General features: G+C 49.2%; 1 protein-coding gene across 1 annotated transcript in view; it reads left to right on the top strand.

Moving 5' to 3' along the window:
* Nucleotides 1-15709, top strand: part of SH2D4B (SH2 domain containing 4B) — a 129929-nt gene that overhangs the window by 34626 nt on the left and 79594 nt on the right. Inside the window, exon 3 of the mRNA XM_056850106.1 lies at nt 10275-10304. Coding sequence (XP_056706084.1) covers nt 10275-10304 — 30 coding nt within the window. The remainder of the gene's footprint in view (nt 1-10274; nt 10305-15709) is intronic.

Below are 15709 nucleotides of genomic sequence, written 5' to 3'. Positions count from 1 at the left end.
TGTTATGGTAGTAAATAATGACGAAAACATTGCCACCAACTTCTGTTCGATAAGAACCCCGCTGATGACGCCTGCCTTATTTACATGCACAGCAGCTCCCTTTCCTGAGCTCATCCAGAATAATTTATCTTCAGCAATTGTTCCTAAAACAATGAAGTCACCTGAGATTAGGGTTGCCAACCTCCAGGTACTTAATCAAAACAATTATACCCTTGAGCTGCCAGTGTAGTATACCAAACCTCCAGGTACCAGCTGGAGATCTCCCAAGATTACAACTGATCTCCAGCCGATAGAGATCAGTTCACCTGGAGAAAATGGCCACTTCGGCAATTGAACTCTATGGTATTGAAGTCCCTCCCCTCCCCAAACCCCACCCTCCTCAGGCTCCGCCCCCAAAATTTCCAGGTATTTCTCAGCCCAGAGTTGACAACTCTACCTGAGCTGACATTTGCCTCTTGTTCTGCTTCTAATATGGGGTTGGCAACTCCAGGTTGGGAAATTCCTGGAGATTTGGGGAGCAGAGCTGGGGCAGGCACTATTTGGGGAGGTGAGTGGCTCAGCAACAAAGTGATACCATAAGATGCCACCCACCAAAGCGGCCATTGTATCCAGAGAAACTGAGTTGTAATTCTGGGAGAACTCCAGGTCCCAGCTGGAGGCTGGCCGCCCTATTCTAATAAGTTACATTATGTTGTGGAACCCAGGATCTCACAATCCTGCCCCTTATATGAGCTGACAGTGGGAGGTGGAACAGATCCAAGTTCTTCACCAGGCATTCTCTGCTCCTTCCACGCTGGGCGTCCCGCAACCTATGAAGATAGGCTTGCCTGTTGCCTGGTATTTGCAGGCAAATGCCTGCCAATCGACCAGGCTACCTGCCGACCCACAGATGGTTGGTGGGCAGGAGAGGGACTGCTGAAGGGGGGGATATGGTCTAACACTCCCCCCTTTTCCATAGAAAACTCCATGGTTTCCATAGGGTTTTCAGAGAAGGTTGTTAGAGTGTCCCCATCACATCCAGATGCTCTAGCACAGTCCCTCCCCAAATTGCTAGCTCAAACTGTCAGCTCAGAGGCAATTGCTAGAGCATCCATGTCACTTTCGGGTCGCATTGCCCCAGCCCCAGAAAGCTCCTGCTGGCTGCTGGAGGGACTTGGCAACCATATCTGAAGGTCATTCACTTTCCACAAGGCCCTCCTATGCCTCATGATTACAGAACCCAGAAGCTTGCTGCTGTGATGTCCCCGTGTGTGACTCTTGACCTCTGATGGAAGCATAAACATAGGGGCAACTTCTTTCATGCTGGGCACTACCGGACCAGTGAAGCTCTAAACTGCATGCCTGTCCTGGTTATTATTATCCTGCCTGTGTTCCACAGCACCTAATATAATAGGCCTGCTCCTCTGATCCAGGAGAGAATAGGTATGCATCATGACTAGTATCCATTTTCACTAGTTGCCGTGAATACCCCTCTCCTCCATGAACATGTCCACTCCCCTCTTAAAGTCCTCCAAGTTGGCAGCCATCACCACATCCTGGGACAGGGAGTTCCACAATCTAACTAAGCAATAGCTTCTGTTCAAAATGCTGGAGCCAGGAAGCCTTAGAGTCCTTGAGGGTTAAGCTGACCAAGCTACCCTCTGGGGCCTCAAAAATAGATGAAACCAAAAATTAAAGGCGCTGTACCCAGTCACAAGTGTTACCCAAATTGCTCTTTAAATGGGGAAATTAGCTGAGCAATCGGAAACTATGTATTTATAAAGTGGGATCTCAACCAACTATACCAGAGCCCATTAACTGTGACCTTTGAAATCAAGACAGAGGCAAAAGGATTCCAAATTAAAAGCATTCAAGTTTTCTTTCATTCAATGGTGCAACACAAACATACACAGAGAATCTAAGAATAAAGGTAGTAGGAAGAGACTTTTGCCAGATGGCAGGAATATTTTCATGGGATATACGATACCTTTCCAGTAGTCCAGAGTTCCATAGGATCAAAAATGAATAAAAAGGGGGCCGTGGAGGTCTGGGATAAAAAGAGGGCAGGGGTAGCCCCCTGTGTGCTCCAGCATGTCTGCTCACTCCGGCAGAGTGGCAAGCTGTATAAAATGGGAGGCCCTAAGGTAACAGTATGGGCTGTGGGCACCCCAGATATACTGTTTTTCTGGGGGCGGGGTGAGGGGATTTACCCCTCCTAGGTCCCCAGGTGACAAAAGATGACAAAAAGGATTAATCTTCGGCTGCCGGGGTGGGGTAGTGAGAATTTAGAAATCTATTCTGATTCCAATGGCTTTTGCAACCCGGGAGGAACAGGGAGATCTTTGCTGAAGCGATTAACGTTCTCAAACAAAAGGCGTGATCTCTGCTAACGCCTGGGGATCTCTGCTGCATAGCTGGAAGGATGACTCATCGCTGATATCAGGATCGCTGCTGATTGCCCATTAAGCTGCTGATGTTGCAATGGGAGAGGGGGGTGTTGGCACTGACTATGTGACTGTCTGCTTTCCTCGACATGGCAGCTGCTGGAACAGAGTCTGCACAGGAACATGGAGTCTCTCAGGTTCACTGGAGGTTGCCCTTGCTTCTGCTTCCTAGCTGCCGGCTGCACAGGAGCAGCCGTGTCAGTTTCAATGGAGTGCGCTGCGGCCGTCCCAGTAGCTTTTTGGGGCGGGCGCGTGGCTGGAACAGTAATCGTGTGCCTGCATATCAGGTTGCCATGTCCAGTCCGGGAGTTTAGGTGGCCCGTATGCTTACACAAGCTTCTGTTGAGCTAATACCAAACTCATACACGAAGGGCCAATGATGAAATGCACCTGGGGATGCCGAATCCTCTAATGTGGGCTAAGAAGGGTTTAAAGAGAAGAGCCAAAAGAATTGCAAGAGGCCCAACACAGCATCAGCACATTAGATGTGGTCTGCTGTAGGAAAGACCGGAGCTGATCTGCATCCTCCTCTTTCTTGTTCAAGCGGGGCAAAGGATGGCAAGCTATGGGTGACCCCTAGGGTTGGGAAATACCTGGAGATTTTGAAGGTGCAGTCTGAAAAGGGTGGAGTTTGGAGAGGGGAGGGACTTCAATGCCATAGAGTCTAATTGCCAAAGCAGCCATTTTCTCCAGGGGAACTGATTTCTTTTTTTGGGGGGGGGGAAGGGAGAACTGATTTCTGTTGCCTGGAGGTCAGTTGTAATAGCAGGAGATCTCTAGCCACCACCTGGAGGTTGGCAACCCTAGTGACCCCTGGGCCAGAAGCAGAATGGGAGTGTTTGCTTTTCTATAGATGGATCCACATGGCAGAGGCTAAATATTGTCTTGCTGTTTTAGTGAGTGGAAATTATTCAGGGGAAAAATCTAAGGAGAAGATTAGTAGAATTAGAGAGTGGCAGTTTTGTAAGTCATTTTGACGCTAATCACATGCTAATTTTTCTTTTTTAATAACCACATCTCAAAGGTTGTTATTTCCTGATTACGGAATGAGTCTGTCTGAACACATCAAGGGATCTGTGTTGCTGAAACAAATTTTCTCTACGAAGTTCTCCATTCAAAGCTGACTTTGGATGTCAAATATTCAACAGATGTTCTCTGAATATTTGCACCGTTTTTGCCAACTATTTCATATCTGCATTTCATATCCTGTAGTATCTGATTCATATGAGCGAGGGGTTGTTATTAACATATGGCTGGTATTTCCTATTTGATAATATTTGAAAGAGGATATGCAAGATTTAGTATTTGACTCTCTTTTAATTTAACAAAATGACAGTTAATGGAACCCAATAGAAAATTGGGTGGAACTCATAGAACTGACATATTATGTCTCATTATTAACTTATACAGCTTTCAGCCCCTCTCTGCAAGGTAATACATGTTAATATCCAAATGAACCCACTAATTCAGACCAAATGTCAGGATATTTCACATTTGCTTCTTATCTATTAAAGACGACTCTAACATTGTCCATTTATGCAGGGGAAATTTGCACTGGGTTTGCTGCTCTGCAGACAGTTTTCTGATCCGAATTTTCAAAAATGTATGCATGGGGGCTTTTTGTCCTGAATATTTTTTGTTTTGTTTTAAAGAGTTATTTTAGCAAAGAAATGCTGAAATATTTAGTGGAAATGAAGTGGTGGTGGTGGGGGGGCACAGCTGGCTCTGTTCCCAAGATCTTAGTACTCTGTGCTGAAGCTGACTAGAGAAACCAGAAAGGATGCCTATGAGGTGCATGTGTCCGGGGGGATGGGGCAACTGGCTCTATTCCCAAGACCTTAACATTCGATGTTAAGATCTCCACCAATATTCCCCCCGCTGGATTCTGTAACCTATCAGGGGCTTGATAATTTTGGTGGGCAGCCATGTTGGTCTGCCGTAGAAGAGCAGAATTCAATAACTCCTTAAAGACCAAAAAGATCTCCTGAGTATAAGTTTTGAGAGTCAGGGGTACGGCTGCCAGCTCCAGGCTGGGAAATACTTTGAGATTTGTGGGGTGGAGCCTGATAAGGGTGGGGTTTGGGGAGGGGAGGGACTCCGATGGGGTAAAATTCCATAGAATACACTTTCCAAAGTGTCCATTTTCTCCAGGAGAACTGATCATCAGAATGCCCCCTTCTTCTTTTTTTCCTTTTGGTTAATTTACAAAGTCTTATTTTTTTCTGCTTATGTTGTAAGATCCCTGAGTTTTTAAAATCCCCTACCTGGTCTTTCTGTGTTTTGGTTTTGCTGCTTTCATGATTGGCACCAGACACCCACTTGATTATTAGAATTAGTAAAATGATGGTTGTTGCTGTCATAGTGTTCGTTGTGCAGGTACCGAAATATCAGATACAGAATATTCAAAGGTAGATCCTGCTGAGAATTATGTTCCACGCATTGTGCTTAATATTTATTTAGCCAACATTTACCTTCCCTTGTGATAATCATACCAGGTAGCTTGTAAGCTTACAGACACCTAACATCAAGAACTGAAACAATAAAACTGTAATACAAAATAGATTATTGCAGATGTTAAACACATTTCAGAAACACAGTTTGCTATAGATGTGTGGTGCATAGAGACCTTGTGCAATGAATCCTCCAGAGAGCCAGCTTGGCATAGTGGTTAAGAGCAGTGGTTTGGAGCGGTGGACTCTGATCTGGAGAACCCGGTTTGATTCCCCACTCCTGCATATGAGCAGCGGAAGCTAATCTGGTGAACTGGGTTTGATTCCCCTCTCCTCCACATGAAGCCAGCTGGGTGACCTTGGGCTAGTCACAGCTCTTTTAGAGGTCTCTCAGCCCCACCTCCCTCACAGGGTCTCTGTTGTGGGGAGGGGAAGGGAAGGTGATTGTAAGCCGGTTTGATTCTTCCTTAAGTGGCAGAGAAAGTTGGCATATAAAAACCAACTCTTCTTCTTTTACTTTGAATTAGTTTCCAGTTTGGAGGTTATTTCAAACAGTACAGCACTCCCCCTCCCTCAAATCCACACATTTGCTCCATACCAACATAACCTTCCTGCCTTTTCTGCTATGCCCACTTTGGTGCCCAGGGCTGGTACTGCCTGCTCTTACCTTTCGCAGGGTAAGAACGCGGGGAGGGGGATGACTTCATGGACATGCCAATGTCACTTTTGGTCACTGCATCCACAATGTTCTAGCAATTTCCCCAGTATGGTATTTACCATAGAGATTTGGGGGGAATTCCTAGAGTGGGCAGGGCAGGGTGATGACACTTTCCCCTCCCCATACTCCACCCCCTCCCCAAAGCTGCCAGAGGTTTCCAGCACTGGGCTTGTCAGGTCCCTCTTCGCCACCGGTGGGAGAATTTTGGGACGACATTTAAGGAGGGCGGGGTTTGGGGAGGGGAGGGATTTCAATGCCATAGAGTCCAATTGCCAAAGCGGCCATTGTCTCAAGGGGAACTGATCTCTATCAGCGGGAGATCGGTTGTAATAGCAGCAGATCTCCAGCTAGCACCTGGAGGTTTGGAAACTGGCACGGGAAGAAATCAGTACAATAATACAAAATGTGTATATTGTGTTTCAAAACATTTCAACAAGTACAATGGACTACAACAAGTGACAATGAACGATATATACAAAATATACAAAACGTGTTTGATGCAGTCTATGAATAGTACAGTCTATAAATAGTAGAATCTTCTTAGTATATAGAAAAGTATTTTAAAAAGTCCATCAGGTACATGTATAAATGATCACAAAATCTTAATTAAGCATGATGGGTGGGGGACGGCCATTTCAAGAAAATTTCTTCAGCCCCATTTCCAATCCTACATTAAATATAATATAATACATACCATCATGAAATTCCTATAAGCTACATTTAATTGAGTCTACCGTAAATCCTGTAATACTGGCGTTAAAGCTCCCATTGCTGTGTGAAAGTTACATATAACAAGAAAAGTCATTTTCCAAATTTAATCCGTTAGGCTGTAACGTATTAAAGATATGTATAAAGTAGGTCTCTTTTTGACGTAAAATTCTCTCAGTATCCCTTCTGTCATAATGTTTACCCACCAGATTCCAAATTACAAAAAATCTAAGGTCGTTCTCAGAATGGCGTGCCTTCATGAAGTGATCAACTACTGGGGCATTTGATATTTTCGTGCGTATCCTTGCCCTATGTTCAAGGATCCTTGCTTTTATTGGTCTAATACTGGATCCTATGTAAAAAAGATCACAAGGGCATCGAAGGCAGTACACAGAGTTCTTTGTTTCACAATTTGTAAAATTTCTAAGTGTGAATGTAAATTGTGCATCTACCCGTTTAAATTCTTTAACCTCCAGGCAAAGGCTGCAAGCAAGGCAGCCATGACATTTATAATGTCCTCGACATCTTTCAATACTGTCCGAGATATTATTACTATTGGATATATCAGTGCGCACCAATTTATCTTTTATGGACATGGTTTTTCTAAAACCAAAGCGGGGAAGATTTTGGCAACCCGGTATGTCTTTCACAAGGTGCCAATGTTTTTTAATGATCTGACTGATCCTACCCGACAAATGAGTATGTTGGAAGGCAAAAGTTAAACCATGGCCATTAGTATTGTTGCTTGGTTTTCTATACAGCAATTCTGATCTATTGGTGTTACATACCCTTGCACGGGCATTTTGAATCACCCTAAGTGGATAACCTCTGTGTGTAAGTGCAGCTGACAAGTGGTCTGCTGCTTGGAGGTAGTCCTGCTCATAGGTAGAGTTTCGTTTAAGTCTGATATACTGTCCAAAGGGTAAATTTGTCTTTAAGTGCCTGGAGTGAAAGGAATTAAAATGCAACAAGGCATTACGGTCCATGGATTTTTATACACTTTGACTGCCAATTGATTAGAAACAATTCTATAAACAATAGTATCCAAGAAGGATACTTGGTTCCTGTCACATGTGCCCATTGTGCCCATAAATCTAATGGAAGAGCAAGTATTTAGCCAGCTTAGAAAGCTATTAAAATCAGTGTCTACTGTTAGAATCAGGACCAAATCATCAATGTAACGACGATATCCGATGATGGAATCAGCATAAGGATTGTTATTATATATAAATCGCTGCTCAAAGTCTATCATGAAAATATTTGCGATTGTTGGAGCACAAGCCGAGCCCATCGCTATGCCATCTATCTACAAGTACAACTGATCCCCAAACCTAAAGTAATTACATTCCAAAATCAAATCCAACAAACTAAGGAGAAAATTGGTGTCTAGATAAGTATCTATACGTGTAGTTAATAATTTCTGAATGATGTCTCTTGCCTACAAAATCGGGACATTTGTGTATAGAGATGTAACATCTACTGTAGCTAATACATAGTCAGTAGTGATTTCCAAATTCTCAATATACCTAATTGTGAGAGTCCCCAACCTAGCTGGGCAAACCTCGCCAAATCAATTGCTCAGACTTGGATGCAGAAACAAAAGATTTATTGAAGGCTTCAGATAGAGAAGACAGGCTCATGGATTCAAAGTTGCGAGTGACTAGCTTATCGGGGTTACAGTATTTATCTACTACAGGGCACGAAGGTTCACACGCATGGGAGACATGGGAGGTTACAAGGCAAACCGGTGCAGCATAAAACATCAAACAGTCCTAGAGAGACAGTGAGGGCTATCTGCATTTCAAGGCCGGACTCAGCCCGAGGGAGTGAAGGCAGAAAGCACAGCAGGGGAGGAGAGGTGGCACCTGGGCAAGAAGGACGAGGCGGGGGACTCAGGAAGATACACAGAGGTGCGAACTGCTTGTACGAGTTCAAAGAGGTAGAGATAGAAATAGATAAGAGCCAAAACCAGATGGCCCTCACATTCTGCCCCCCTTAAGGCCCCCCTCCCGCGAGTTCGGGAGGTTGAGGCTTCTCGGGATAAGCGCAATGGAATTCGTGTACGAGCCGGGGGGTGGCCATATGGGGGGCTGCAACCCATTCATCGTGCGCGGCGCCTAGATGTTTCCACCGAACAAAGTAAAACAGCTTTCCCTTTTTCCACTTGGAATCCAAGACCTTGGATACTTCCATGTGGGTATCCCCACCCACAACAGTGGGCACTTCTGGCTTAGAAGGGGGGTGGAACTGGGGAGCGGAGACGAACGGTTTGAGCAGACTGATGTGAAAAACGGGGTGTACCCCGCGAAGGGTTTTGGGAAGATCCAGCTCCGCAGTTACCTCGTTAATCACCCGAGTAATGGGGAAGGGGCCCACATAACGGTCGCTGAGTTTTTTACAGGGTCGGAGGGAACGCAGATTTTTCGTGGAAAGATAAACCTGTTCCCCCACCCGGAGTTCCCATCCCTGTGACCGGTGTTTGTCAGCCTGTTCTTTGTATTTCCGCTTGGCCCGTTCGAGGTTCTTCTGTAGCCAGGGCCAAGTGGAACTGACCGCCTGTACCCATTCCTGCATCTCGGGCGCTGCCTCGAGTTCGGGGGAGACGGGGGCGGCACCGAAAGGGCTGAAATCGGTTCCGTATACTACACGGAACGGACTAAACCCCGTGGAGGAGTGGGGGGCGTTGTTGTATGCGTATTCGGCGAAGGGTAACAGGTCCACCCAGTCATCCTGATGGTAATTAACATAACATCGGAGGTAGCACTCGACCACGGCATTTACCTGTTCGGTTTGGCCATCAGTTTGCGGATGGTAGGCAGACGAGAGACCCTGTTCCCCCACCCCCATAAGCTTCAGGAAGGCTCGCCAGAATTTGGCAACGAACTGGGCCCCTCTGTCGGAGAGGACCTTCCTAGGAATCGAGTGAAGCCTGAGGACATGGGCGACAAACATTTTGGCCAACCCGTGCGCCGACGGGAGCCCAGCGCAGGGGACAAAGTGGACCTGCTTGGAGAAGAGGTCTGTAACAACCCACAGTACGGTCTTGCCCCTGCTGGGGGGTAGATCGGTGATGAAATCCATGGCGATCACCTCCCATGGCCGGGTGGGGATCTCCAGAGGTTTCAGAAGCCCTGGGGTTTTGCCCCCCCTGTTTTTGGCGGTGGCGCATATGGGACAACTGCGAACGTACAATTCTACATCCCCTCTCATGCCCGGCCACCAGAACTGCCGCCGTACCAAATGCAACGTCTTGACAAACCCGAAGTGACCGGCCAGCTTGGCCCCGTGGACCAGTCCCAAAACCTCCCTGCGAAGAGAGGCTGGGACATAGAGTTTCCCTTCCTGCACCCACCAGGACTCTCGCTGTTCCATACCGGAAGGGAGCGTCTGCTGCTCTGCTTCCTGTAGGGACGCTTCCCGGAGGCGTTGCTGGAAAGCCTCCGGGATTCCCTTGAGCGAGGGACCACTGGGGTGGCGGGTTTGAGACCGGGTGGAGACCGCCAAACCCGGGATCTCTCCCCTTTGCTCAGGAGTGAATAGAGAGTCCACAGGACGGTCAAAATCGTTGCGGTACTGGGGCAGTTGGGATAGGGCATCTGCTAGGGCGTTTTCCTTGCCGGGTACGTGTTTGAGGGTGAACCGAAATTTGGCAAAGAATTGGGCCCAACGTATTTGCTTGGCGTTGAGCTTTCTAGCCCCTTTGAGAGCCTCCAGATTCTTGTGATCAGTACACACTTCAAACGGGAATTCTGCCCCCTCCAGAAAATGCCTCCACACAGTGAGGGCGTGCTTAACTGCCGCGGCTTCTTTCTCCCAGATGGCCCAGTTGATTTCGGACTGGATAAACTTCTTGGAGAAATAGGCGCATGGCTTTAAAGCGCCACTTTCGTCCCGCTGCAGGAGGGCCCCTCCCATAGCTACATCGGATGCGTCCACCTGGACCACAAACGGTTTGGTGCAGTCCGGGTGGGCCAGGACCGGTTCGGACGAGAAGAGTAGCTTCAAGTCCTCAAAAGCCTGTTGGCAGGGAGGGGACCACTGCAGTCGGGCCGAAGGCAAGGCGGCATTGGCACCTTTTCCCTTAGTGCGCAGAAGGGAAGTGAGAGGAAGAGCCACTTGCGCAAAGTTGGGAATGAAATTGCGGTAAAAGTTGGCGAACCCCAGGAACTGCTGCAGTTGCTTGCGCGTAGTAGGGGGTTCCCAATCTCGCACAGCCTGAACCTTTCCGGGGTCCATTTCCAACCCCTGGTGGGAGATTACATAGCCTAGAAAGGTAATGGAAGGCTGGTGGAATTCACACTTAGACACTTTGGCATACAACTTGTGGTCCCGTAACCGCTGGAGGACTCCCGCACCAGCCGGACATGCTCTTCCATGGTTTCAGAATAAATGAGTATATCATCCAAAAATACCACCACCCCCCGAAACAACAAATCATGTAACACTTCATTGATTAACTGCATGAACACACTCGGAGCCCCAGAAAGTCCGAACGGCATGACTAAATACTCAAACATGCCAAAACAGCTCGAAAAAGCCGTTTTTGGTTCGTCCCCCTCTTTTATGCGAATGCGGTCGTAGGCTTCCACTAAATCCAGTTTGGTGAAAATCCGGCCCTCCTTCAATTGTGCTAGTAGGTCTGGAATGAGAGGGAGGGGGTAAGCGTTAGACTGCGTGACAGCGTTGAGCCTCCGAAAGTCAATACACAGTCTTAAGTCTCCCGTTTTCTTTTTGACAAAAAAGGCGGGGGCGGAGTACGGAGCTTTGGAGGGGCGGATGAAGCCCCTCGCCAAGTTAGTGTCCAAATAGTCCCGCAACACTGCCTTTTCACTGGGGCTCATGGGGTACACCTTTCCCTTGGATAACTTGCCGTCCCCAACTATTTCAATCACACAGTCGGTCTCCCGGTGCGGTGGCAGTTCGTCACACTCCCGCACATCAAACACATCCGAATATTGGGAGTATTCCGAGGGTAGGTTGGGGGTATTGGAAACGGGTCCTGGGGAACCCACTAGGGCGGCCGCCGGGGTCCCGGTCATGCGGTCCCTGTCATGCATGGCGCAGGGATCCTCAGGGAAGGTAAGGGTCCGCTTGACCCAATCAATAGAAGGGTTGTGGCCCCGTAGCCAGTTCATTCCCAGTACTACAGGGGCAACTATGGGAGCAATGGTAAAGTACAGCCGTTCCCAATGCTCCCCTACAGTCATGACTATCGCGGTAGTCCGGTGAGTGACAGGCCCCTTTTTAAAGTCACTCCCGTCCATCTGGGAGAAGCGGAGGGGACCCGGGAGGCGCTTGCGGCGGACTTGCAATTTCCGGGCCGCCTCCTCGCTAATCAACGTGCGGGCACACCCCGAGTCCACGAGCGCGGGGAATTCTAAAACTGGGCCCCCCGTGGGTAGTGAGAGGTGAACCCGAATATAAACATTATCTTCCTGGGCGCTTACCATCGGTGGAGCTCCTTGCACGAGGGTTGGTGCGGTCTGCTGAGGAGCCCCCCTTACAGCAGACCGACGGCGTTTTTTGCCGGCACATCCCACTCTTCCTCCTCGCTGGACGAGGGGGACGAGGTATTTGTAATCCGTGACTCGGCGGAGTCAGAGGTTGCACTGGCAATCCGGGGTCCCGATGGACCGGTCGAACTGGCGATCCCATCCAGGGCGTGCGCGTGTAGTGCCGAGGGGGTGCTCCGACGTCCTGGAGCGTTGCTTCGGCGTCGCGGCTGACCCTCTGCGGGGGCTTCCTCTGGTTCGCTCGGGACGGGGCGAATGGAAGCCGGGCGTCCGGAGCGGGATGGGCATTGGGAGGCGAAGTGACCCTTTCCTCCACAGACCAGGCACACCCCTGCCTCGAAGCGCTTGCGGCGCTCCGCTGGCGTGGGGCCGCCACCGCCTGGGGTGCGAGGGTCTCGGATCCCACTTGCCTTGTCTCCTCTTGGTTTGAAGTCGCGGCCGGAACGTTGCTTGGACAGGTTCAGGAGCTGCTTCCGATTTTCGATATCGGCAGCGTGGCGCACCCATCCCTCAACGTCAGGGGGGTTGCCTTGCATAAAGGCCCAATGCTGCAGGTCCGGGTTTAGGCCCTCCCTGAACAACTGCACCCGGGTAGCCTCACTCCAGTCCAGAATCCGACTCGACAGAGACTGGAACTCGCTCGCATACTGCGCCACTGACTTGGCCCCTTGGCGTAGTTGCATCAGAGCGGCTTTGGCCCGCTCCCCCAGATTCGGGTCCTCGAACCGGTTACGGAGTGCGATCATAAAGTCATCCAAACTCCGTAGCACCGGGGAGCGGAGCTCGTACTGTAACACCATCCACGCGGCCGCTTCGCCTTGCAGGAGGGAGGCCACATACTGGACCTGAGACTCCTCGGAGGTAAAGGTCCTGCCCTGCTCCCGCATGAAAATGTCCACTTGGACCATGAAAAAGGTCAACTGGTCCCCCGACCCATCATACGTGATCTTCAGGTCCCGGCGGGCCGGGGTGCTGGGAGGAGGCGCGGGGGGAGCCGCCGGTGTCCCATCCGGAGGGTTACCCGGCGGGGGCTGTACCTTCAGCGCGTCCATGGCCGCGGCCATCTCCTCCATCACGAGCTGCATGGCATCTATGCGCTCCACCATCGCTTGGCGTTCCTCCTGCCACTGTCTCCGCTCCTCATCCATCAGAGCGTCCCGACGAGCGGGGTCGTCCTCGAACCCCGTACCAGTTAAGGCCAAGCGGCGGTGCTTTGCCTCAGTCCGGGAAAGTGACCAACCTTTCGGCGAGTCCAGCCAAGTGTTAAAGGTGGTCTTGGGACGCGTGCCCGGTCCCGGGCCCGGTCGGGGCGCACCTGGCACCTTCTGGTCCGGTTTGTCCTTCGGGGCCGGCTTGTCCGGGGCACCGCTTCCATCCGGCGAGGCCGGAGGGGTCGTTTTTTCCTCGTCGGCTGACATAGCTGTCCCGTAGGGTACAGATGCAGAACGAAGAGGCAATGACTCGCAACTTAATGTGAGAGTCCCCAACCTAGCTGGGCAAACCTCGCCAAATCAATTGCTCAGACTTGGATGCAGAAACAAAAGATTTATTGAAGGCTTCAGATAGAGAAGACAGGCTCATGGATTCAAAGTTGCGAGTGACTAGCTTATCGGGGTTACAGTATTTATCTACTACAGGGCACGAAGGTTCACACGCATGGGAGACATGGGAGGTTACAAGGCAAACCGGTGCAGCATAAAACATCAAACAGTCCTAGAGAGACAGTGAGGGCTATCTGCATTTCAAGGCCGGACTCAGCCCGAGGGAGTGAAGGCAGAAAGCACAGCAGGGGAGGAGAGGTGGCACCTGGGCAAGAAGGACGAGGCGGGGGACTCAGGAAGATACACAGAGGTGCGAACTGCTTGTACGAGTTCAAAGAGGTAGAGATAGAAATAGATAAGAGCCAAAACCAGATGGCCCTCACACTAATAAAATCCCCTGTATCTTTTATATAGGATTCAGTATTGATGGACTTTTTAAAATACTTTTCTATATACTAAGAAGATTCTACTATTTGTAGACTGCACTATTCATAGACTGCATCAAACACATTTTGTATATTTTGTATATATCGTTTATTGTCACTTGTTGTAGTCCATTGTACTTGTTGAAATGTTTTGAAACACAATATACACATTTTGTATTATTGTACTGATTTCTTCCCGTGCCAGTTTCCAAACCTGACGGTATTAGCACGGAGGTGCTCTTTTCTTGTTTAGCACCTGGAGGTTGGCAGATCTGCATTCCTCTCAAAGCGGCTTCTCTCTTTTCTCGCCCAGTCATTACATTTCCTTTGAACAGTTGTTCTCTGCTGAGAAACAGGGAAAAGGGTTTATGGTTTGATGGGCCACCAAAGTCCACTGGCAATTTTAGGGGAGCATTTATTGCTGGTTTTACTGATACTGGACCGGGGTGAATTTGCAAGGGTAGCACTTTGAGAAGTAAACTTATGTCTGTGTAGCAAATAAAGATGTTACTTAAAAAAATATCCCTTGAAATAAAGTCAACATATAGTATGCAAAATGAACTAGGTTTGATTCACATAGGAGATGGAAATGTGGTGGCAGAGACCTGAGATGGTAGAACGGGCTGCACCAGGTTGCAGGGGGTGACCTCCAACTCGAATATTCCTTGGCATAAAACATGCCCTGCAAAGAGAAACTAGCTTAGCAGGGAGAGATGGTCTCCCTCTCCCTGTTGCTTTGTGGTGCTGCTTTTCTATATGCAGGGCATACGTGCGGGAGCTTTCCAAAATGTGACCCTCTGCCCACAGTGGAGCACTAATCCCTGCAGTCTGGAGATCAGTTGTAATTCCAGGAGCTCTTCAGACTACGGATGCCAGCTTCCAGGTGGGAACTGGGGTTCCCCTGGAATTACAGCTTATCTCCAGGTTATAGAGATCAGTTCCCCTGGAGAAAATGGATGCTATGGAGGGCAGGCTCTGGGGCATCATACCCCACTGAGTTCCCCGTCCTCCCTAGGCTCCATCCCCAAATCTCCAGGAGTTTTCCAACTTGGATCTGGCAACCCTACCACCCCATCTCCTGCCGGTGACCAGAGGGACCTGGCAACCCTACTCCAGACCACACCTGGAGGTTGGCAACCATCCCTCCCCAGGCTGAAAGTCTTATTGTTTCAAGGTTTGATGGTCTAATTCCCCCTCCAGATGGTCATATGTCCTTCCGATGCAAAGCTGCAACCTGCTTTTGGGGCACACTGGACTTCTCTGTTATTGGCCTGGACTTCTCTGTTATTGTTCAGTTACTCTTGGATCCCACTTTACTTGAAGGAGCTGTAAGTTTCTAGCCCCTCCAAACAACCTGGTAGGTGAGGCTGGAAGAGAGTCCCTTGCTATTCTCAGGCTAGTTTGGTCATTCAGCTAGGAGGTGAAAGAGAAGGTAGGTACAGATGTAGTGACAGTGTGATGATTTGTAGTCCTCTTATGAATGTTGAATATTTTGGGAATCGTGCTTTGAAGGGATAACCTGCTTCATAGATAGGCCTGCCAATGTCCAGATGGTGGCTGGAGATCTCCCGCCATTACAACTGACCTCCAGGCGATAGAAATCAGTCCCCCTGGAGAAAATGGCTGCTTTGGCAATCGGACTCCCCAAACCCCATCTTCCTAAGGCTCCACCCCGAAAATCTCCAGGTATTTCCCAACTAGGAGCTGGCAACCCTAAGTTACCCAGATGAGAAGATGAAGATTCAGGACACCAGAGGCAGTTCAGTCCCCAGAAGGTCCCTAGTCTGAGACCGGCTTTAACTAGAAGTCCTCCAGAGGCTTACTGAGTGCCAGTACATGAACTGCTAGCAAGAGACGCAAGGATCGTGTAATGTGTTAAGGCCAATCTCTACCTTTCCCTGCAGTTAGGGTTGCCAGCTCTGGGCTGGGAA

The sequence above is a fragment of the Euleptes europaea genome, chromosome 5, assembly GCF_029931775.1.
Source record: "Euleptes europaea isolate rEulEur1 chromosome 5, rEulEur1.hap1, whole genome shotgun sequence".
In the NCBI taxonomy this organism is placed as follows: Eukaryota; Metazoa; Chordata; class Lepidosauria; order Squamata; family Sphaerodactylidae; genus Euleptes; species Euleptes europaea.
Note: the sequence above shows the minus strand (reverse complement) of the source record. Positions and strands in the feature narration are given on the sequence as shown.